The sequence below is a fragment of the Canis lupus genome, chromosome 5 (assembly GCF_048164855.1).
Source record: "Canis lupus baileyi chromosome 5, mCanLup2.hap1, whole genome shotgun sequence".
Classification (NCBI taxonomy): domain Eukaryota; kingdom Metazoa; phylum Chordata; class Mammalia; order Carnivora; family Canidae; genus Canis; species Canis lupus.
In genome coordinates this window covers 67,361,271-67,384,637 of record NC_132842.1, presented here as the reverse complement: position 1 = coordinate 67,384,637, position 23,367 = coordinate 67,361,271, and the positions used below count along the sequence as shown (strand labels likewise).

At 45.6% G+C, this 23,367-nt stretch overlaps 1 protein-coding gene and 1 long non-coding RNA gene across 13 annotated transcripts in view; one reads left to right on the top strand and one right to left on the bottom strand.

Moving 5' to 3' along the window:
• The window catches only part of SIAH1 (siah E3 ubiquitin protein ligase 1), a 78,492-nt gene that overhangs the window by 22,876 nt on the left and 32,249 nt on the right, over window positions 1-23,367 (bottom strand). For 6 of the 11 annotated variants that reach the window (XM_072827140.1, XM_072827144.1, XM_072827145.1 and 3 more), the window contains one exon: window positions 22,734-22,832. In XM_072827140.1, coding sequence (XP_072683241.1) covers window positions 22,734-22,809 — 76 coding nt within the window. In that variant the 5' untranslated portion in view covers window positions 22,810-22,832. Of the gene's footprint in view, window positions 1-6,087; window positions 6,238-7,172; window positions 7,332-7,899; window positions 9,880-22,353; window positions 22,702-22,733; window positions 22,863-23,367 lie in introns of those variants that run through there. The other 5 variants (XM_072827141.1, XM_072827150.1, XM_072827148.1 and 2 more) reach the window with 5 other exon arrangements.
• LOC140633950 (uncharacterized) lies at window positions 496-20,784 on the top strand. 2 transcript variants are annotated; one of them, XR_012031543.1, is made up of 3 exons: window positions 496-1,179; window positions 1,436-1,522; window positions 20,402-20,784. It is a non-coding gene; the product is annotated as an uncharacterized lncRNA (long non-coding RNA). The 2 variants fall into 2 exon arrangements; XR_012031544.1 differs by lacking the exon at window positions 20,402-20,784 and adding an exon at window positions 4,943-5,124.

Here is a 23,367-nt window from a genome sequence, read left to right as displayed (position 1 = left end):
CCTATTTTCTCAGTATTATTCATCTTAGAGTTCCTGAAGATTTATTTAAAAAGTAAAAGTAATTGGGACAATGGTAGCTGGTCACAATAGTGTGTTCTCTTTGTGAAAATCCATCAAGCTATACCTTTAATTTGAGCATTTTTCTGTTATCTATTTATGCTATACTTCAACAAAAAAGTTTACATTTAGAAACAAAAATACTATTGCTCTAGATATTCTTTCAAATCTCCTGGAACAGTATCAGGCTTCCTCACTGGCTAATGTATCACAACATCTCTCCTCCCTTCCCCTCTGCTCAGTTTCTCAATGTGCCTATTACATCTTTAACCTATCACAGTCTAGTATTCACTAACTATAACTATTCTCAACTGGTGGCTTCACCCATGTTTCCTTTAGAAAATACCACAGAAGCCATCAAATGCTGATATACCACCTCCCCCCCCCACCCCTCCCTTCAGAATGAAGAAGTGACCAGGATTCTGGGCTGCCCTCTCACCTGCTCAGGCATCACACCCCTTCTATTATCCTTTCTCTCTCTAACATCAATCCCTGCCTCTTTTACTACCAGACCATGGCTCTAACACCCAACATGCTCTAGTATCTCCCATCCAGCTTCTGTGAGACCACATCCCCTGACTTCCCTTCTACCTCGCTGGCTCTTTCTGGATGTCTCATAGATACCTCAAATCCAACAAATCAGAACTTTAAATTTTATAACTATCCTTCTCCCCTATCCCGCCCCTTTAGGCTGCCCTACTTGGTTAAACATCACCATATTCCACACAGCTGCTCAAGACAGAAACCACCTATTTCCTTCCTTCCCCCTCTTCTCACATCAAATCCACCAACAAGTCCTGTTAATTCTGTCTTCAAAATATATCTCAAATCCATCCACTTTTCATCTTCACTGCCACCACCTTAATCTAGGTCATAATCAACTATTGCCTAATCAAAGAAACGGCCTTCTGACCAATCGGTTCTCCAAACAACAGCTAAGCTATCTTAAAAGTTAAAAGTGAATTATGCTACTCCTTTAATCAAAACCTTCTGATGGCTTCTCAGTATCCTTAAAATAAAATTTACATTCCTTACTTTGACTCAGCAGGATTTGATTCCAGGCTATCTCTCCCTATCATCCATTTGTTTCAGTAACACTCTCTTCCCTCAACTTCTAGAACAGTAAGTACAAGCTCATTCCAGCCCCAGGGCCTTTACCTCTGCTTCTCCCTCACTCTGAAAGGTTCTCCCTTTCCTCCTTTTATCACAGCTTAAAAGTCCCCACTTCTGACAGCAGGTTCTCCCTCCCACCCCCGTATTCGTTACTTCAGCACTTTCAACTCCTTTATAGTAGATGGTTCCCCTTATGAATTTTTCCTTTATGATGGTGCAAAAGCAATATGCTGTCCTTTGAATTTTGAATTTTGATTTTTCCCAGGCTATCAATGTGCAGTATGATACTCTCTCATGATGCTGAGCAGCAACAGCAAGCCACAACTTCCCAGTCAGCCAGGCAATTGGGAGGGTAAGCAACTAGTACACTTATAACCACAGTTTTTCATTTTCAGTACAGTATTCAATAAACCACATGAAATATTCAATACTTCATTATAAAATAGGCTTTGTGTTAGATGATTTTGCCCAACTGAAGGCTAACATAAGTGTCCTTGGCATGTTTAAGGTAGGATAGGTTAAGCTAAGCTATGATGTTCAGGAGATTAGCTGTATTAAATGTGTTTTCAAATTATGATAGTTTCAATTTACAAAGAGCTTATCAGGGCATAACCCCATAGTAAGCGGAGGAAAATCTGTACATATCACAATATGTAATTGTTTATTTCCCTCACGAGAATGTAAATGGTAATATTTAGAGAAAATAAGTAACTTAATAACTCATTTTTTTAGTTACTTAAACAATTTCTATGGATAGGCAATATCCTTTTAAGGTACAAAAGTATGTAATGTCCCTGCTCTCGTAGAGCTTAGAGTCACAAACACGAGTAAGTGGTAGACACAAGAGACACGTCCAGGTCTGATTCTTCAGAGCCCTGTCCCCTTGACCCCTCAACTATACTGCCACTCTAGCATTAGAATATGGGGAATGGGGCAGGCCACAGCAAAAAGCCTAACAGCTCCTCACATGCTAATGAAAATTAAGGCCTTGGAGAGTTCAATCTACCCAAGTAGCAAAGGTAGACGTATGAGGGATTTAAGTAGAATCATGAGCAAAGGCAGATTTAAAGTACAGAGAGTATTCAAGAAACAGAGAATCCAGCTTGACTAGGTAGGGCAAGAGGAAATGTTGGAAGATAAGGTTAGAAAAGTACATTCTAAAAAAAAAAAAAAAAAGTACATTCTAAGGACAGTGTGAAGGTATTAGCCTGTCAAATTCAATAAACATTTAGTGAGAACAAACTGCATGCCAGAAACAATGCTAAACTCTAGACCAACAAGGGTGGTTAAGACAAAGTCCTCGCAGAGATTGCAGTCTACTGGGAAAGCTAAGTACTAGAGAAAAATTACAGTTCAGGAGGATACCTGTTAGAATGGGGTCAAGCAAAGAGTGCTTAGGAACACAGAGAAATGACACCAATTCAAGATGGGAAGTCCAGGAAGAGTGTATCAGCTAAATGATGTCTAGGCTGAGATTACAGAGCTTAGCTGGAAGAGAGAAAATATGGTGCATATAGGCACTTGCAAGTACATAATCAAAAATGGCATGGAAGTAAGAAGAGCACGTTCAGAAAAGGTTGTATACTTACTACCCATATCAAGGAACTTTGGACTTTATACTGAAGTTCTTATATGTTGCCTACATTAGAAAGCTCCCTTCAACTACAGAAGAACTGAAGGTAGGAGAAAGACACCAAAAGCAGACAGACCACTTAGAAGGTAGAAGATTTGAACGTAAATGTGAAAATGAGTGAGAGAGAAGCAATACCAGATTTGAGACAACCACATGGCAACAAAATCAGGACCTGATGACCGACTGAAAATAGAGGGTAAAAGCCTTGGACAGTTGAAAACAATAAAGGTTTTTGTTTTCGACATGCAAATCTTAAGTACCTTGGTACATAAAAGTGGAAAATGACCTGAAGGAAAAAGACACTGTCGAGAGAATGAGAAGACAAACCACAGACCAGGAGAAATTATCTGCAAAAGATAAAGGACTGTTATCCAAAATATACAAAGAACTCTTGAAACTCAACAATAAAACTAACAACGACCCAACTTAAGCCTTAACCTAGCCAAAGAAATACAGATGGCAAATGAGCATGTGAAAAGGTGTCCACATCATCTGTCACCAGGGAAATGCAAACTGAAACAACAAGAAAATACCACTACACATCTTTTTAGAATGGCCAGAATCCAGAACCCTGACACCACCAAATGCTGGTGGGCATGCGGAGCAACAGGAACTCTCATTCCACTACTGGTGGGAACGCAAAATGATATAGTCGCTATAAAAGGCAGTTGTGACAGTTTCTTACAAAACCATACATACTCTTACCCCTAAGATCTGGTAATCATGCTGCTCGGTATTTACTCAAAGGAGCTGAAAACACGTCCACACAAAAACCTACACACGGGCGTTTTTAGCAGCTTCATTCATAATTTGGAAGCCAAAATTTGGAAGCAACCAAGATGCTGTCCTCTGGCAGGTGAGTGGATAAATAAACTGGCACAACCAGACGGTGATTATTATCCAGTGCTAAAAAGAACTGAGCGATCAAGTCATGAAAAGACACAGAAGAATCTTCAATGCATATTACCAAGTGAAAGAAGCCAATCTGAAGAGGCTACCTGCTGTAGGATTCCAATTATATGACATTCTGGAACAGACAGAACTATGAAGACGGTAAGAGCATCAGTGCTTGCCAAATGTTTGGCGAAGGGAGGAAGGAATAGGTGGAGCACAGAGGACTTGCAGGACAATGCAACTGTTCTTCTGTACACTCTAATAATGGTGGATACATGTCGTTCATTATGCATTTGTCACAACTCCCAACACAGAACACCAAGACTGAACCATGATGTAAACCATGGGCTTTGGGTGAGAATGATGTGTCAGTGCAGGTACAGCAACTGTAACAAATGTATTACTCTGGTAGAGAACTACTGACAGTGCAGGAGCTATGTAGGACTGGGGGCAGGGTGAGTATGGAAAATCTCTTTACCTTCTGTTCCATTTTGCTACTGAACCCAAAACTGCTCTAAAAAATAAATTCATCAAAAAAAATTTTTACCTGCAGATAAGAGAATACATAGGTCTAAAGTGTTATCAGCACTGTACATAGTAGTATTATCAGGGAATAAATATGTATTGTTAGGCACAGAGGATATAGGAACACAAAACAATTCTTGCCCTTATGCTTCAGATACTCTAATAATTATAGCCATGGAAAACCAAATAGTCTAAAGTGCTTGAGAAAAACTGCTATTTAAAAGTAATGATTAAGGATTTTACGACTATAAAGAGGAGAATTTATCCCCAGTTATTTCTCGAAGGAAAAGGGAGGCAGAGGCAGGATGGGATGAGAAGTCTGATGTTTTCATATATTGGTTTTGTTTTGCTTGGAACAAAACAAGGTAGGAAGGTACACACCAAAAATATTCAGAATTTAAACATTAACACGGTGTGTATGGCAATTCCACAATTACGACCAAAAGTCTGTGACATCCCTTTTTAAGCAAATAAAGAAAAATCTGCAATCTTTGGAAACTGGATAAATCAAGAGCTTTAAAATACGACTTAAAGGGTCACTTTGCAGCGTTACCAAACTTACTGTCACTCTCATTACGTAAGACTTGTTTTCAAAACACCGTATATACTGAAAACAAAGTCCTAGTGTTCACCATCACCATGTCACTGCTGTCATAGCTAGATATTTCCTTTATAACTCCAATTAGTTTTAGCCTAATTACAATATTCTTTCGATTACAGACGTTAAAGAATATTCCTCAACATCATTTTATAAGAACTTCCTAAAGTTCAGAGGGAACAGACATTAAGCTAAAGTGAATTAAATTTCTGAGTGTGCAGTCTGTGGAATACTTATCCTGAAAAGTTCCATATCTATTAATTGTACTGCACTTCAGTTTAAAATATTAATAAATTTTACTAAATTATGCTGGAAAGATGCCAACAGGGGGCATTTGAACCAATTCTTTATCTACAGAAAAATTTTCGCAAAGCAAACTTTAGGGCTGCAACTAACCATTCCAGATCACAAGTTTCTGTAATTTCCAGAATGAGAAACTACAATTTGTATAATCCACTTTAAGTCAAAATCCACTTGTCACAAAGTTCTCCCAACAGCTAACCAATATCTTCTCTTCCACAATTTGAGCCAATTACCTCCCTGATAAAATTACCAGACCATTACATTTATCACAGTACACTTTGCTCTTCCCTTACGTCTAAAAGGGGTGGTCGTTATCTACAGACATCTAACACTCAAAAGGGATTCACGGTTCCACCTTTCCAGGTTAGTTAAAGTCAAGTCCTTGGAATCTAACTGATAAACGTAAAAGCGCTCAAAGGAAACTTAATCACTTTGATTTTTAAAATTCGGGGCCACACAGGACCTATCCAAATCCCTCACTACAGTAACTTTCCAAATGCCATGATCTCAAAGCACCTGCCCATTTATCATCTCTACCTCGTTTTCATTTTGCACAACTAACAAAATGCAGTAAAAGAAAAATCCAAGCACTAACGATGTACAATGTGATTTCACATATTCCGGTCTGGGCACTTCCAACATACCCATCATGCCGAGATGAACTCCTAAGATTAGTTACTAAATAATAATAGCCGTAGCAGCAAACATTTATTAATAAGCACGTCCCACGGGCCTTGCCACTGCTCCGAACCTTCGCCTATTATCCTCTCATCAGTTCTCCAGACAATCCCACAAGGTAGGTAGGTACTGTCCTTACACCCATTTTGCAGATAAGGAAAACGGAGCACAGAGAGGTTAAGCCTCTTGCCCAAGGTCACAAACCGGTGGGGCAGGATGAAACCAAAGCAAGCAGAGTCCAATGCTCCCAACATCCAACTGCTGCTGAAAAGAGTTAACAATTTACCCTTGACAGCCGCTTATCTGGAAATGGTAAATGTTCAACCGCTAGGAACAGGCAGCCCGGTCGCTGCCCTATATCCAGGCTCATGGCTTCTGTGACTTTGACAAATCGGCGACACAACCTGATTTTTCCCAACACACAAACCGGGACTTCTCTGGATGTCAGAGCAAACCAATCCTGAATCCCTCTCAGGAACGGGCAACGAGAGACCCACGCCGCAATGCTGGGGCCCGAGTCCCCCGCATTCCTAAGTTATCGTCTCGGAGACTCGAGAAAGGGGGCCCCCAACTCCCCGTCCAATGAAGCCCAGGAAAGCCAAGGTTTGCAGTGGAAAGCCGGGGCTGCCCTGGCAAGTGGTTTCACGCGATCTGCTCTCTAACGACATAAACAAGGGAGGAGGCTGCATTCTTCCCACCGCACAATGAGGGATCCGGCAGCGAGCGGGAGCCGCCACGCAGCGCCCCCGGGGTCGCGGGCGGGCGGGGGCGCGCGGGGGCGGGGGCGGGCGGGGGCGGGCGGGGGCCCGGGCCCGGGCGGCGCGGGGAGGGGCCGCAGCGCAGGGCCGGCCGCTGCCCGCACTCAGCTGACCTCCGCCATGTTGGCCGCACACCCCGGGACCCTGCACAACAAAGGCCGGCGCCGGGGCGCGGGGCGCGCGGGGCGCCTCCCCCGGCCGGGCCCGCCTCCCGAGCGCGCGGGGGCCGGGCCGGGCAGGGCCGGGCAGGGCCGGGAGGGGCCGACCCCCGCCGCAGGGCCCGGGGCGCGGGGCGCGGGGGGCGGGGGCGGGGGCGGGGGGCGGGGGCGCGCCGGCTCGCGGCGGCGGGCTGGGCCGAGCAGGGGAGGGGCGGGGAGGGGCGGGGGGCGGCGCTCGGCCGGGCGGCCCGGCTCGGCCCGAGACAAAGGCGCCCGGCGCCGGGGGCTGCCCGCGCCCGCGCCCCCGCCCCCGCCCGCGCCCCCGCCCGCCCCCGCCCCAGCGGCGCGAGCGGGCCCCGCCGTCCTGCCCGCCCGCCGCCATTACCGGCCTGGGCGTCCTCCTCCCGGAGCGCCCCTCGCGGCCGGCTCCTCCCTCCAGGCCGGGCCCCGCTTACCTGTAGGCGGAGAGCGCGCCTCGGACCCGGGTCCCGGCTCAAAGGCGCTCCGTCGCCGCCGCCAACCCCGGGCAGCGCCACCGCCTCCTCCCCGGGCCGGCACCTACGGGACACGCTGGGCCGCCGCCGCCGCCGCCGCCGCCGCCGCCGCCGCTCGAGAGCGCGCCCCGCAACGGCCGCCCCGGCTCCCCCCTGGCCGCCGCCGCCGCCGCCGCCGTCGTTTCGCGCGTCCTCGAGCCCGCCGCGCGCCCCCGCTAAATACCACACACTGCGGCGGCCGCCATGAGGAGGCGCGGCCCCGCGCGCCGGCCGCCCGGAGGGGGCGGGGCTTCGCGGGCGCGCAGGCGCAGAGGCGCGGAGGCGCAGGGGCGCTCGGCCGGCGGCGGCGGAGGAGGCGGAGGAGGCGGAGGCGGCGGCGGCGGCCCGCGCGGGCGTCGGGGGCATCGCGGGCTTCGGGGGCTTCGCGGGCGGCGCGGTGCGGGGCTCCGGCTCCTCCGCGCGGGTCGCCGCGGCACCGCTCCGCCGCCCGGTGACGGCCGCTGCAGGCTGCCCTTGCCTCCCCGCGGCCGGAGGCGGGGTCCGAGCCCCTCCCTTCGGTCTCGGCCGCCCTCGGCCGACGCGGGACGGTGCCCACGGCTGCCTTCAGCTGCCTTCAGCTGCCTTCAGCCGGGGCGGCAGTGGGGAGCTTGCGGGGCACGCCTCTTCCCCTGTGTCCTTGCTTACTCACCTGGAAGAAGTCCCTCTCGTGCGGCCCCGCGTTTCCATTTACACAGAAAAATAGGTGTCGTTCACAGTCTTGGACAGGCACCATGTCTAGATCTGAGCAAACGCCGCTGTCTGAGCCGTTTACGAGCTGCATTTCCGAGCAGGAGCCTCCGTAAAAATGTACGAGCTCCTAGAAACCATCCAGGAAGTGGGCTCTCCACGATCTCCAAACTCCTCACCAATGGGAAGGCTCCTGGGATGGTAAGAGTCTATTGCTAGCACTCCACGAGAGCGCAAAAGTCTGAGCTCCAAAGCCAGAATTCACACAGTTAGGTCAGGTACGGATGCAAGCTGCTACTTTCTGGCTTCTCAGCAAATTGGTGGAGTGTTCTGCGTTGATACCTCTGCTCCTCGACCTGATAACTTTGCTTATTGTGGCTGCTTTCCCTGAAACCGTTAGTACATCCAGTGTTTCCTGAGGTTGGGAAAGTAAGACACCACGTGTGTTCTTAGCTGCAAGCTATACTAGTAATACACAACTAATGCTGGTCCCCCAAAGGCCCAAAAATGAGATGGAAGAACCTGGGTGAGTTATGTACAGTTACTGGTGTTCCATCGTTCATTTCTTCAACAATAAATATTTACGTGGCGATTCTAATATGTTGACATGCACTGTACTTGGACATGAATGGAGCTTACTTGGTCAGGAAGACACTCATTTATTCTTCATTCATTTCACCAATGCCAAGCACAGTGCTAGGTGCTGAGAATACAGAGACACTAGTCCTGCATTCACAGAATATATGCAATCCAATGGGGAACAAAGACATTAATCAATCTCACAAATATATCGCGACAACTGTGAAAAATGCTACAGAAGAAAAGGGTGCCTGATGCCAAGAAAGTTTATAACAGGCCAGACAGAGAATATAGGCTATGTGACTCAGTAAGAACTGAAGTCAAAACAAAAACAAAAAACAAACAAAAGAACTGAAGTCTTAGAAGGAATTAACCAGGTTATGTATGGGGTAAGTGGAAGACTTGAACAAGAGAAAAAGCATTTCAGAGGAAAGCCCTGCAGGGTAAGAAGTCTGCCCAGATGCAGGAACTGAAAACCAACCTCTACTGTGGGTTTTTTTTTCCCCCCCTTGGGGAAACAGAGAAGGGACTGAAAAGGCACAAGGCACAGGAATATGGCACAGGCAATGCTGAAACCGATGAGGTACCGACAGAGATGGGCTTTGTGGGCGAAGAGATCCAAATTATTTAATGGACAATACTTCTCAGACTGGTGAGGTGAAAAAACGATTCACTGATGGACAAAGATGGAACTGAGTCTTGGCTTAGGGGTCAGAGTTGCCCAGAGGAAGACAGAAAGGCTTTCCACGCTGCAGTAACATACTTGAAGGCACCATCACAAGAGCAAATGCCCGAGACTGAGTGTGATGAGGGTGTTGGGCTTGGCTAAGAAATGGGCCAAAATGAGCAAAAGCTGACCAAGGAGAACACTTCTGTCCAGGCAAGAAACAAAGGCCTGAACCAAAAGGTGGCAAAGAGCATGTTGAGGAAGGTGTCAGACAGCTGGATCTGGAGTGAAACCAGTTGGATTGACGGAGGATAGGACGCAAAGAAGAGCAAAGAGCCAAGGTGTCACATCTTTCCAGAGTTAGGTTCTAAATGCCACCCATAAAGAAAAATAAAAGTGTAATCAAAATAACCTGTAAAACTCCTTTGAATTGACCATAAATTACGGTCTACATTATCTGTTTATATAGTCTCATATCAGGTATGTATGTATAAATCGTCAATGCTACTTACACAAAATATAATTTTACAGTATTCCTGATTACATTATTTAAACTGCAGTTTCCTCTCACTTTTCTTTTTCTTTTTTTTTTTTTTTTTTTTTTTTTTTTGGAGGTTGGGGAAGTTATAATAGAGCTCAGTTTCACTCCAGTGTGGAGGAAGCTTTTCCATTTTCACGTATGATGCATTGGGAATAGTCATGTAGCCTCATACTGGGTAAAGGCTCCAAGTGGTCACTTTCTGGCCCTATGGGAGAAGAGCAGCACTGGAGTATTGCTCCCCAGAATTTCTTTGTCTCTACAAATGATGCGATGGGCATTAACTAAAGAAAACTTGCCAATATGACAAAGTTCCAAACACCCTGCTTTGCCAGAATCAAATGTTGGCCCCCTCACATCCCTGTCCCTTCTCTTATCCAACAGCATTTTGTCCATCTGAAAATAACAGAGTTTCACCTGGCCCACTGCTGACAGGAGGGAATTCACTTTATTAGCTGGTGGATTCTTTTAAGCTGCAGAGGTTCCTGGGACAAAGTGTTCCCTGGAGATACTACACACAATCTCAAAGTGTTGGATCTTTTACGTCAGCTACTCAGAGGCAACTTCTGCCCCTGGAATTCTCACACTTGCTTTCCTTGGCTTGGTTGGTGCCTGCTCTCAGCTAGAAGAGTCAAAATTACTTCTTCCTTCTGCTTCCTGATTATGTAAAACTAATCTCGTTTGATTAATTTCATCTCCACGAATCTTAACTAGATTTAGGAAGGGCTCAATCTGATTTAGTGCATTCCTATTGGAGGTATGAATGGAGGATCGGTGGGGCATGCATATCATGACTATAAATGTTAAACATTGGAAGGAAAATAGCCCAGTTGTGAAGTAATTAGGCACCCGTTTCTGAATAGAAAGACAGCTCTACTTCCAGGACAGTTAATCTGTAGAAAAGCGTCTTGTAAACTGTAAAGCTGACCCCAGTAGCGCTCTGCGTGATGGTATTTCGGGATGGGTGCTAACTAAATATTTTCAGGCCATACAGGGCAAATATTTGAGGGTAGGGAACCTTCCTATTCCCCTCAAATCACATCAAATGACAGTTCTATCTACTACACGGGGACATAAAGTGCTAGTCTTGTAGCTGACCCCTAGTGCTGCTCTGGTGAAAGCGAGCAACTTGACTGTCCTCTCTCCTGCTTATGAATAAAGCAGACAAGCAGACACCAATGACACATCTATATTTTGGGATTTTTTTTTAAAGATTTATTTATTTATGATAGACATAGAGAGAGAGAGAGAGAGGCAGAGACACAGGAGGAGGGAGAAGCAGGCCTCATGCCAGGAGCCTGACGTGGGACTCGATCCCAGGCCCCCAGACTGCGCCCTGGGCCAAAGGCAGGCACTAAACCGCTGAGCCACTCAGGGATCCCCTATATTTTGGGATCTTACATGAATTCATAGTAACTTGATATTTAATATAGGTCAGATACCAACTCATTGGCATCTTCTCATTGACAATCAGTCTTTTCATGATGCCTGGTGAGATTCTATCCAAGGGATGAAGCAGGAGCAGGTAGGATAAATAGAAAATGTTTTGACTTACTGCACTGGTCCATGATCTTTAAGAATTGAGCCACCTTCTAAATTAGATGTCATTATTTCCTTCACATGGGAATTCTCTAAAAATACACACATACACATGCATTCCTCCTCACCCCACATTCTCTTACATGACTATTTTTAAACTGTTCCATGAATTAAAAGCACTCAGACACACGTGGTTAGCCAGATCTTTGGGCATACCAGTGTACTTGATTTAAGAAACACGAATTCAAGGGCGCCTGGGTGGCTCGGTCGGTTAAGCGTCTGACTCTTGATTTCAACTCGTCATGATCTCAGGGTTCTGGGATCAAGCCCCACATCAGTGGGCTCCATGCTATGAGTGGAGCCTGCTTAATATTCTCACTCTCCCTCTGCCCCTCCACTCTCTCCCTCTAGAAAGAAAGAAAGAAAAAAAAGAGAGAAAGAGAAAGAAGAAACATGAATTCAAATTGTATATATTCAAATTATATATATATTACATATATAACATATACAGCCATATACAGCTATGTATATCAGATATAATCCATACTGTCCCTCCTATACAGATCAGATATACTCCATACTGTCCCTCCAATACAGTACAATGCTATATAGTAACTTTCCAAATGCTCCCAAAAGCTCAAAGCCTTAGCCTCACTTAGCATTAGGCTTCCATCCCCACAATCACCAGCGCCTTTTCCCAAAGCACAAATCCTGCCTTTGTTTAATCCTTGTCCTGCTGCTGCTCTAATTAGATTTCTGAATAGGTCTTGCAATCCCTGAATTTTTGGAAGGCCTATATTTCAAATTTCTCTTCCATCAAGCCTCTACTAGTTCACTGACTCATTTGATGAATGTGTTAGTGTCATTCAAGGAATACAGGCTGTCCTCTAAATAGTAATATCAAATTGTCCTTTGCATGGAATATACACAATCTCAGATAACATCGTCAAAGTTGGCAAAACTAGTTAAGATAGTAAAGATGTTTTCAAGTGTCTAACATCAATACAGTTGTTTTACAATGGACCAGTTCACAAGACCAAACCCATCACTCCTGGATCACTGTTGGGCTGTTTGTTTCCAGGTAATAAGAAACTACTGCTAACCACTCTTATGTTAGACCATCAATACCCATTTATCATTCAGCTTAGGTGGACAGCTCAGAAGATATTAGCATTTCCTTCTCAGCTTAGCTCTGCTGCTAGCCAAACCGAAAACCTTTCTTGGCCTGAAACTGGGAGGCACTCCTCCCTCCTAAATAGATTCCTATCAGCTTTGCAAAGGAAAGCAGGTCCCCAACATGTCAGACATGCCTGAAGCAGAGCAGAAACAATGTTTTCTTTATCAGACACACCTGTTGCCAGTCATTCACTGTCTGGGGTTAGTGAATGTATTACACAGCATCCAAAACAAATTCCGCCAAATATGGTAGAGAAGAAATTGGAGACACACCATGAATATCCAAAAAGATGACTGGGACTAACTGTGGATAGTTCCAAAGAGCCGAAATGATCCAAAAATACATTAACCCACAACTGTTTTCTCCTTGAATTTAATATATTTCTTCAGGAAAAAGACTACATGTTAGACACCAAATTTTGCAAAAGGCTAAATAAATCATGTCGGCTTGTATGCCGGTCTGTGGGACTAGGTGATCTTAACAACAATCACTTTCCAAGTGTCAGCCTTAAATCGCTGAAATGCAATTAGCATATTAGTATAGTCCTGGCACTTTGGCTCCAATCCCTGCACTCACTCCTTCTCCTCCACCCTCAATACACACATGGACATTTCTTTATAGCCATCAGGGTTTAGCCCTTTTAAAAATTGTATGTTGAGCTCCTGTTATGTGCTAAGAAGTACACTACGACTTCGGAAGGCAAGGGCATGAAAATTCACCACTGTGTGCCCATCAAGGGATAGCACGGTGCCTAGTACAGACAGAGCCCTCAAAATTTCTGTTAAGCAAATGAAGAAATATGAGACAAGGACTATGTCCTTAAAAACTCTGGCTGCTGATGGAATATATTTCCCATTTTTCTTGTCCATGTTTTCACTCATGGTCAGAAGATATCTTCTCCTTTTTTCTTGGAAGAACTAGCATCTATTGAACTCTTAACATGCTTAAATTTACAGGTTACTTCATCTACAACTAAGAGTATGTAAGAAGGGTACATTTTCGGGCTGAGGAAACTGAAACTCAAGACAGGATAAATCATTTTCCCAAGGGCACACTCCAATAAGCGGTGGAGTGAAAGTTGACATCCAGGTCGTCAGCGCTCCAAAGCCTTTGCTCTTTTTTTCTGTGTCTGCGTGTTTCAACAAAGTTAGCTGATCTATAGGGGTTTACGCATGAATTCTTTTTAAATTCAGGATTTTTATTTTAGAATTTTAGAATTAATAAAAGTATATATTACCTGGAAAACTATCGACAACTATGTTAGTTAAAAAAATTGGGGATCCCTGGGTGGCTCAGCAGTTTAACGCCTGCCTTTGGCCCAGGGCACGATCCTGGAGTCCCGGGATCGAGTCCCACGTCGGGCTCCCTGCATGGAGCCTGCTTCTCCCTCTGCCTGTGCCTCTGCCACCCCCCCTCTATGTCTATCATGAATAAATAAATAAAATATTTTAAAAAAATAATAAAAAATAATAAAAAATAAAAAATTAAGGCATGTGTATAACATGTAGAGTATAGTAGTGACTACTAGGAGCACTAAAGTGCTAAAGTTGCAGAAGGCCCATTAGGAGGGGTGGGGGATCCGGATGAAGATGGGTGGAGGAGAGGGGGACTGACTTTCAGTTAGCGTGCTGACTTGAGAACACATGCACGTGCAAGCTGGAGGAGGAGCAGAGGAGAAAGGAGAGGGATAAGCAGAGTCTGCGCTGAGTGAGTGCAGAGCCCGATAGAGGGGTTCTGTCTCAGCACCCTGAGGTCATGACCTAAGCTGAAATCAAGAATCAGATGCTCAAACGACTGAGACACTCAGGCGTCCCCTTTATTCACCTGTATTGTGTTGTTTTATAATTAAAAGCAGTAAAGATGATAAAAAGTCTTGAAGGACAAAGTCTGTGAGTTCTAGATGGTGCTAAGTTAGAGACCCCAGGCAAGTAATCAAACCGGTTTGCCTTAGCTCACTCATCTATAACTAGAGATCTCTTTGTTCCAGGTAGTAGTGAAGATTAAATGAGTGAATCCATGGGAAGCATTTAGGACAGGGCCTGACTGGGGTAGATGGAAAGAAACAGAAAGCAGTTGGGGGATGGGCACAGTGGCAGACAGAATAATGGCCCCCCAAACACCCACAAGCTAATCTTCAGAATTGTGACTATGTCCCTTTACAGGGCAAAAAGGACTCTGCAAATGGGATTGAGTTAAGGATCTTGAGACAAAATTATCCTGGACTGTCCCAGTCGATCCAATATAATCATAAGGGTCTTTAAACAGCAAAGAGGCAAGCAGGAAAGTCAGAGAGAAGGACATGTGAGGACAGAAGCAGAGATCAGGGTGGTGCTGGGAAAGAGCCCTGAGCCAGGAAATGCAGGCGGCCTCCCGAGAGTTGAAAAGGCAGAGAAACAGATTCTCCCCTGGAGCCTTCCAGAAGGAACCAGCCCTGCCAACACCTTGGGGTTAGCCCATGAGACTGACTCTAGACTCCTGACCTCCAGAACTGTAAGAGCCGCCTGTGTTGTTTGAAGCCATTGACTACAGTAATTTGCTACAGGAGCACCAGGAAGCTGGAACAGACACAAAAGGAATTGTAAGCCCTCAGTCAGTAAAGATGGAAAGAGAAGTGAGAGCCCACTGAGGATGGCTCCCTTTCGAATATCACAGAACATCTGGAAACAAAGCAAAAAACATCCCTGGATAAATCTGCCAACCAAGAGAAGGCAGAAGGATGTCTGCCTGGTTTAGTTATGTTAAGGTGGAAGAGGCCATCAAAGCTCACTGAACTGTGTGTTGACATGCACAGAATCTCACAGCCTTTTTGTCCCTCGAGAGAAAGCAAATGCCTGTCTGCTACTATTTTAGTGAGACTACCCCTACACATTTGAACAATTGATTCTTCCTGTCTCTTTGGTAGTCAGTAAGAAACAGCTTCTTGCAGTTCATCTCTTAATCAACAGAAACACTGATAAACCCAGCTGACTTTGCAGCACGTGTCGATGTGTATTCATAGACGCATTTCTCCTCTTTCTTGTTCTCTCTTTCTCTTAATAAAAATGTAGCTCTCAAAGATACCCGGAGACGAGCACCCAGGCTTACAACATTACAGCTTTAATGAGCCAAGAATTCTATTTTTTCCCTATTACACAGAACAATAATTCTTAACAGCTTAAACTTTCAAAGCACTTCACAAGCATTTAATTAATCCTCTCCACTGCCAAAGAGAAGGAAACTGATATTCATAGTATCTCATCCTGACATCCTTTAATTTGGCAAGACTTCCGCTGGCTTTGAAAAAGTGTCTGTACCACTAAGGTTATTTGGGCCACTGTTGCTTAATCGGTCCTTCTTACCTAATGAAACCTGCTAATCGGAGCGGTTTAAATTGCCATCTCATCAGGGCTAGATGGGGCAGGGGGAGCTGCTCTGAGCCTGGAAGAGAAATGGCAGTGATTCCCTCAGAGAAATGACAAAGCTCGTCTGTACCGAACCTGCGAGATGTGGCTCGTGATTAAGGCCGGTTGCCAATTGCCTCAGAGCCTGATTCACTCCGTGGAACTGGGGCACGATGTGTATCGTGAGCCCTTCTCAGACCTCTCTTGAGGCCCAGAGGGAACCAGCAGCTGAATTTCACTGTGCTCTTTGCTTAGTCTCTCAGATGTGTGGGAAGCTCTAGAAAGCCCTACTTTTCACTCTGTTCAGACCCGCTTCCTGCCAAGGGTCTCACGAATATAGACTAGCCATGCCACCTTGCAGACCAAACCAGACTCTCTGCCAGCCCCGGGCCCCACAGGCCTTTGGCCTCCTCAGCCTCCCACCAGGCCCGCTCTATCTGCTACATCTCGGACTAGCTAATCTCTTCCACTCCATTATGTCAGTTATGCGGGGGCCAGAATAATGCCAAAGCCTATTTTCAATTCAAGGAAACGAAATTCAAGAAATGCTTTCTGAGTACCTGCTGTGTGCCAAGCACTGTGGGATCCTAGCTAGATAGGGTCCCAGGCATCAAGAACTGGGATTTTGAGTAAGATAAATAGCCAAATAACTATCATACGATAATGGAGGTGCCAACAAGCTATTGCTGAGAGACAAGGGCATGAAGAGAGAATGGCATTTGTGGGGGCAGGGAGGAATTGCTGGCAGGTTTTTGACAGAGGTGGTATTTAACGTGGCCCTTAGAGGGTGTGATTTTTAGTGAGCATAATGGGAAGGTGTGATATCATGACATAAAAATATATATATTTGGTCTTTGCCCCTGACGGAAGCTCCTGTGTTCTAGACCCTTCCATTCCTCATCTTATGCACCTCTCTATGTGGCTGTTCTTCTGTATCCTTTATAATATTCTTTATAATAAACACTTTCCTGAGTTTTGTAAGCCATTGGAGCAGGTTATTGTACCTGAAAGGAGGAGTTGTGGAACCCCCTACTTTGCAGCCAAGTCATTCCTTGCAACTGGTATCTGAATTGAGGGCATTCTTGTGGGATCGAGACCTTAAACCTATGGAATCTGATGCCAGCTCCAGGTTGTTAGTGTCAGAATTGAATTGAATCGTAGGACATCCAGTCAGTGTCTGGAGAGTGGAACTGATTGTTGGTGTGGAAAAGTCTCACACATCTGGTGTCAGAAGTATTGTCAGTAAAAATAACTCAGAGGAGGCATTCCAGACCAAGGGACTGGGAAATGTGCAGGGTGTATGTGGGGAAAGAGAAGCTCAGTTTTGCTGGGCCCTCAAAGAAGTATAGCTGGACAGCCAGGTTGAATCAGATTGTTCAGCTTTATGGGCAATAAACATCTATTGATGTGTTGCCCCAACTTATTCTCATACCACTGTCAGAATATTCTGCAGATCCACATATCATCCATATTCTTTACTTCACATCATTCTTAAGTCAATTCACTGTTATGTAAATTCTTTTAAGATTTTATTTTTAAGTGATATCTACACCCAACGTGGAGCTCAGACTCCCAACCCCAAGAGGTCAAGAGTTGCATGCTCTACCAACTGAGCTAGCCGGGGGCCCCTATGTAAATTTAATGAACACGCTGTATCAGGGATCACCAAATGGCCCCACAGACCAAATCTACCCAACCATCTGTTTTTGCATAACCCACAAGCTAATAATAGTTTTTAGATTTTTAAATGGTTGGGGGGAAAAATCAAAAGAAGAATATTATATGACATGTGAAAACTATATGAAATCCAAATTTTAGTGCCCGTTGATAAAGTGTTTTTCAGACACAACCATACCCATTTATTCACTCATGGTCTATGCTTTGTGCTATAACAGCAGAGTTGAAGAGTTGTGACACAGACCATACATGACTTGTCTAGTCTAAAATATTTACTCTCTTACCCTTTATAGAAAAAGTTTGCCGAGATGCCTCAGTGGCTCAGCAGTTGAGCACCTGACTTTGGCTCAGGATGTGATCCTGGAGTCCTGGAATCGAGTCCCACATCGGGAGACTGCATGGGGCCTGCTTCTCCCTCTGCCTATGTCTCTGCCTCTCTGCCTCTCTCTCTCTCTCTCTCTCTCTCTGTGTGTCTCATGAATAAATAAATAATTTTTTTTAAAAAAGAAAAAGTTTGCCAACCTCAGATATGGAGCAAATGCATTAACATATACATTTGGAAGTCCTGTCACTTGTTCTAAATGAAAAACAACTGGAACAAATAATTTTTTAAAAGATTTTATTTATTTATTCATGAGAGACACAGAGGGAGAGAATAGCAGAGACACAGGCAGAGGGAGAAGTAGGCTCCATGCAGGGAGCCAGATGTGGGACTCGATCCCAGGACTCCAGGATCACACCCTGAGCCAAAGGCAGGTACTCAACTGCTGAGCCACCCAGGGATCCCCTGGAAAAATCATTTTAAAATAAAAGTCATACCAGTGGTACACACTCAAGTAACACCTTAGGAAAGTACTGATTTCCTGCGCACCTCCTTTGAGGCAGGTGCTTTTCGCTAAACACCTTTATATGGGAAGATACTGATAACAGCTATAATGTGGCTCATACTTTAAGGTGAACAGGATGAGTGCTCTATATACATTATTTCATTTAATCCTCAAGACACTTGATTGGAAATAATGCTGTTTCCCTTTAGAATAGAAGAAAACACAGGCTCATAGAGGTGGAGGAACTTGCTCAGAGTCACAGCAGTATCGACATATGTTAAGATTTCATCTCAGGTCTTGGCATTTCAAGCCTATTGCAGGTTAAACATCAAAGCCCACAACCTCACATCAACCATGAGATAGCAAAGCTAAGTTGAAGAGTTCGTTCTTCTGTCTGTACCCAAGAGGAGCCCTTAAAAGTTTCTGAGTAGGGAGGGTAACATACTCAGAACCCCTGATATACTAGCATGGTGGACATACTGAGGAGGAAGGACTGGACTGGATACCCTGCAGACACATCAGTCCGTAGGCTCTCATAGGCAGTTAGTAATGCAGTAGTGAGGATAAAATCCAAAGAGCTTAGTGTCCAACTGGACATGTGAGGTGAAAGAGAGGAAGAGTCACAGTGCCCCAGGTTTTGATAGTCGGAGATTGGGGGAGGATGGGCAGATGGTAGGAAGGGGAGCTAAATGTAGACAGGGCAAGCTGAGTGGCCTGTGAGGTAACCAGATCAAGAAATGCAGCAGAAAGAAGGATATCTGGGAATAGAACTTGAGAGAGTAGTATGCTTTGGGGTATCATCTTCCTAGAGGGGGTAGTTAAAATCATAGGAGCCAATGAGATGTTCAGGGGCAAGAGGATATAGAGAAACAAAAAAGCATCAAGGAATGTCTGTGGAAGGTGGGAGAGGAGCCAGCCAGAGGAGTTAGATCAAGAGAGCAGGGGAGGAGGGCCCCTTGTAGAGATCACAGAACCCAGGGATAGCAGCAAGGAGTGAAAGGGACTTCTAAGAGGGCCCCTGGGTGGCTCAGTCAGTTAAGTGTCTGCCTTCAGCTCAGGTCATGATCCCAGGGTCCTAGAATCGAGCCTCATGTTGGGCTCCCTGCTCAGCGGAGGGAGCCTGCTTCTCCCTCTCCTTTGCAGCTCCTCTGGCTTTCTCTCTCTCTCTCTCTCTCTCTCTCTCTCTCTCTCTCTCTCTCTCCCTCTTTCTCTGCCAAGTAAATACATAAGAGAAAGAAAGAAGAAAGAAAGAAAGAAAGAAAGAAAGAAAGAAAGAAAGAAAGAAAGAAAGAAAGAAAGAAAGAAAGAGAGAGAAGAAAGGGACTTCGAAGGGTGCTACAGAGGGACACCTCGGTGGCCCCAGTGGTTGAGCATCTGCCTTTGGCTCAGGGCGTGATCCTGGGATTTGGGATTGAGTCCCACATCGGGTTCCTTGCAGGGAGGCTGCTTCTCCCTATGCCTGTGTCTCTGCCTCTCTGTGTGTCTTTCATGAATAAATAAATAAAATCTTAAAAAAAAAAAGAAGGGTGCTGCAGATCTGTGTACTTCCGTGGCCAGAAAATAAGAGAAGCAATGTAGAGAGAAAATGGGTGAAAGACTCAAAGACGCAAGACAAGAAGTGACAGGAAAAAGAGTCACTTAGCCTTTGCAAGGAAGAGAAACTTTTCAGTGTGATGGTTTGAAAACATATCTCAATTATGCCTTCTTTCAAAAAGTGGTGCTTAATTCTCCAGCCCTTCTATGTGGTTTGGACTTGGTGACTCATTTCTAATAAATAAGACAAAATCCATAGTGTGTCACTTTCAACACATGGGGGTGGGGGTGGGGAGGCATTTGAGGGTGCCTGGGGGGCATGGTCAGTTAAGTGTCCGACTCTTGGTTTTGGCTCAGGTCCCAATCTCAGGGTCATGAGATCAAGCTCCATTTTGAGTCCACAGTCAACATGGAGTTTGCTTGACATTCTCTCTCCCTCTCCCTCTGCCCTGCCCCCATTCTCTCTCTCAAATAAATCTTAAAAAAAAAAAAAAAAAAAAGACACTTGTTTTCCTTCTTGGTCTCTCTTTTGGATCATTTGCTCTAGGGGGTCCAGTCACTTTGTCATGAGAACACTCAAGTGACCCTCTGGAGAAGTCTACATGGTGAGTAATCAAGACCTGTTACCAACAGCCAGCAAGGAACTGACACGTCCAGCCAACAGCTTTGTGAGTGAGCCGTCAGGTGACAGCAGCCCAGCCCACAGCTTGACTCCAACCTCACAAGAGAACCTGAATCAGAGCCACCCAGCTAAGCCACTCCCAGATTCCTGACCTACAAAAACTGTTTAATAATCTATGTGTGTTGTTCTAAGCTGCTAAGTTTGGGGTAACTTGATAGACACTCATAGATAATTAATAAAGTTAGCAATAGGAGCCTCTTGGCCAGGAACCACTAGGGTTTCCCCCTTTCCTAGAATATCCAAGAAATATAAAACCCATAGAAGCCTCAGGGTCTCCTATTCCAGTTCTCCAGAGTTGGGGAAGGCTTGGTGGCAGAGCTTACACAAAGACCCACGTTTCCAAATTCCCTATGCAAAGTGAAACACATCTGTCCAGCTGCTAGGCTCTTCCTCCTCACTGCATTTGCCCATCTGCTCATGCAACAAATATTAAGCACCTACTTCATCTGGGAGCTGGCTAAACAGCACTGAGCAAGACAGACCTGTTCTCTGGAGTTTACATTTTAATGGGGGAAAGGCACTGATGATACAAGCAAGCACATAAATAATTGCAGGCAGCATTGGGTATTCTGGAGAAAATAAAACAAGGTGCTGGGGAGATTCCTGGGATGAGGGGGCAGAATGCGACCATAGGTAGGGAGTAAACAATAGGCTTGCCCCCATCGTTGTAGGGGCCAGACAGAAAGCACAGATGGAGATCCCAAACATATGTCTAAGTATTTAGAAGTACAAACAAGCTAACAGACGATTAATGAAAATATGTTCTACTATCCTATGTGGAAAATATGCCCTCATAAAGACCTGGAATACCAGGTCTGAACCTAAAATCTGCAGACTTCCCAGACTCCCACACCAGAACACAGCAGCATAGAGAGAGCCAGCTCGACCTTTAGCACTCCTCCTGACCTCTTTCTCCCCCGACCTGTCCCTTGCCCCACTCTGCCTCACATCAAGGGGCCTCACACCTGCCTATGTGGACACTGTAGCCCAGTATCCTGGCTCTGACCTCAGCCTGCTCCCAGACACATGACTGAGCTGGTGTTCTCCTGAACTTCTGTCCACCTGCTGGAGGGCACAAAGGGAGAGGAGGTGCACAAAGCCTTAGGGCTAGTCCCAGGGCTGTTGACCAGGTATCCCAAGGTCCAGCTAGGTTAAGTGTGGTCCAGAAGAGGGCTCCAGGTGGGCACCTCTCCATGGCTCCTTAGGTGCCTCACGCCTGAGGGACGTGGCCAGAGGAGGGGCCAAAGCCCATTACAGGCAGTGCATCATTTCTCTCCTGCTGCTGAAACACCACAAACTTAGTGGCCGAAAACAATACAAATTTATTGTCTTGAGGTCCTATAGGTCAGGTAGGATCTCACAGGATCAAAATCAAGATGTTGGCAGACTACATACCTTTCTGGAGGTTCTAGATGAAAATCCACTTCCTTGCTCATTCAGGTTGCTGGTGGAATTCACTCCCTTGCAATTATAGGACTGAGATCCGCACTTCCTTGCTGGCTGGCAGCTCAGGTTCATTCTTACCTTCTCTGCATTCCCGACCCATCCCAGAATCATAGGCTAATCAGATTGTTTGCCTTGGAAGATGGCTTTGAGGACCCTGGGCCACCCTGCCCCCCAAACAGAGATCCCACCTCAGGACAGCTTAGACACACCCTGAGGTCTCCTAACTCCCAACTAGTAATTCCTTCCCTTCTCCCTCATCACACTCCCTGTCAGGAAGGCCACCTCTCTGCCAGGCCGCCTCCTCACACCCTCAAGAGTTAATCCAACGAGTGCCCTTTCTGGAGGATCTTCCCAGCTGTGTAGTGACTGACCTTATACTATGTCCCTGTGAGGCAGGCAGTAGGGACACAATTGGGCCAGCATCCCCTCAGTTTTGTTCTCTGTTAGATGTTTGTATGTCTTATGCCCATCACTATATACATGTGTTGTGATTTCTCCGGTTTCCCCACGGGAGACAGCAGAGCTGATAGAAACAGTTTCAGTGAAGGAAGGCTGGAAGGTAGGCGTGATGGAAAGCGGAAGGAGATAGGACTTAACTCCAGAGTCCTGATGATAATTTCAGACTCAGTGGTGCTCTGTGTGTCTCTGCGCGGTCTGTGCTGTTGCTGGCATCAAAGCAGGGTTGTGAGGAGGTTGTCTATGCAACCAGGGCTGGGCCTGGATGCAAACTCTCAGGCATCTTCACACGTACCTTTAGAGGGCATTTGCTTCATCCTTGTTTTGCTTTGGGCAGCTTTCTTAGAATGTGTGTCCATTTCTGTTCCCATAGAGTTCACACTTTCTTAGACTCCTGAAGGGAAGTGAACAGGATGAAAACAGACTACAAATATAAAAACAGAGATCATTGTTTTAGGGTTATCTTTAAGATACTTTAAGAGTCTTCCAGAATTTTTTTTTTAATTTTTTTTTAAATTTTTAATTATTTATGATAGTCACAGAGAGAGAGAGAGAGAGACACGCAGAGACATAGGCAGAGGGAGAAGCAGGCTCCATGCACCGGGAGCCCGACGTGGGATTCGATCCCGGGTCTCCAGGATCGCGCCCTGGGCCAAAGGCAGGCGCCAAACCGCTGCGCCACCCAGGGATCCCTCTTCCAGAATTTTTTAAAAATCTCCAATGTGTAGATAATTCCTTGAGCTCCTCTTGCTGGCTAATCATGCCAACCAAAATAATTTTCTAAACACAAAAAGAAAAAAAATGGGGCTCCTCTACCCAGTTTGGTTTCTTCCTTTTAGTAATAATGCAAACTTCTCCTGCCCACCCCCACCTGATAGAATAAGAGTTAGTGGAAAGCACAAAATATTTATGTGAAAATGCATGGAGGG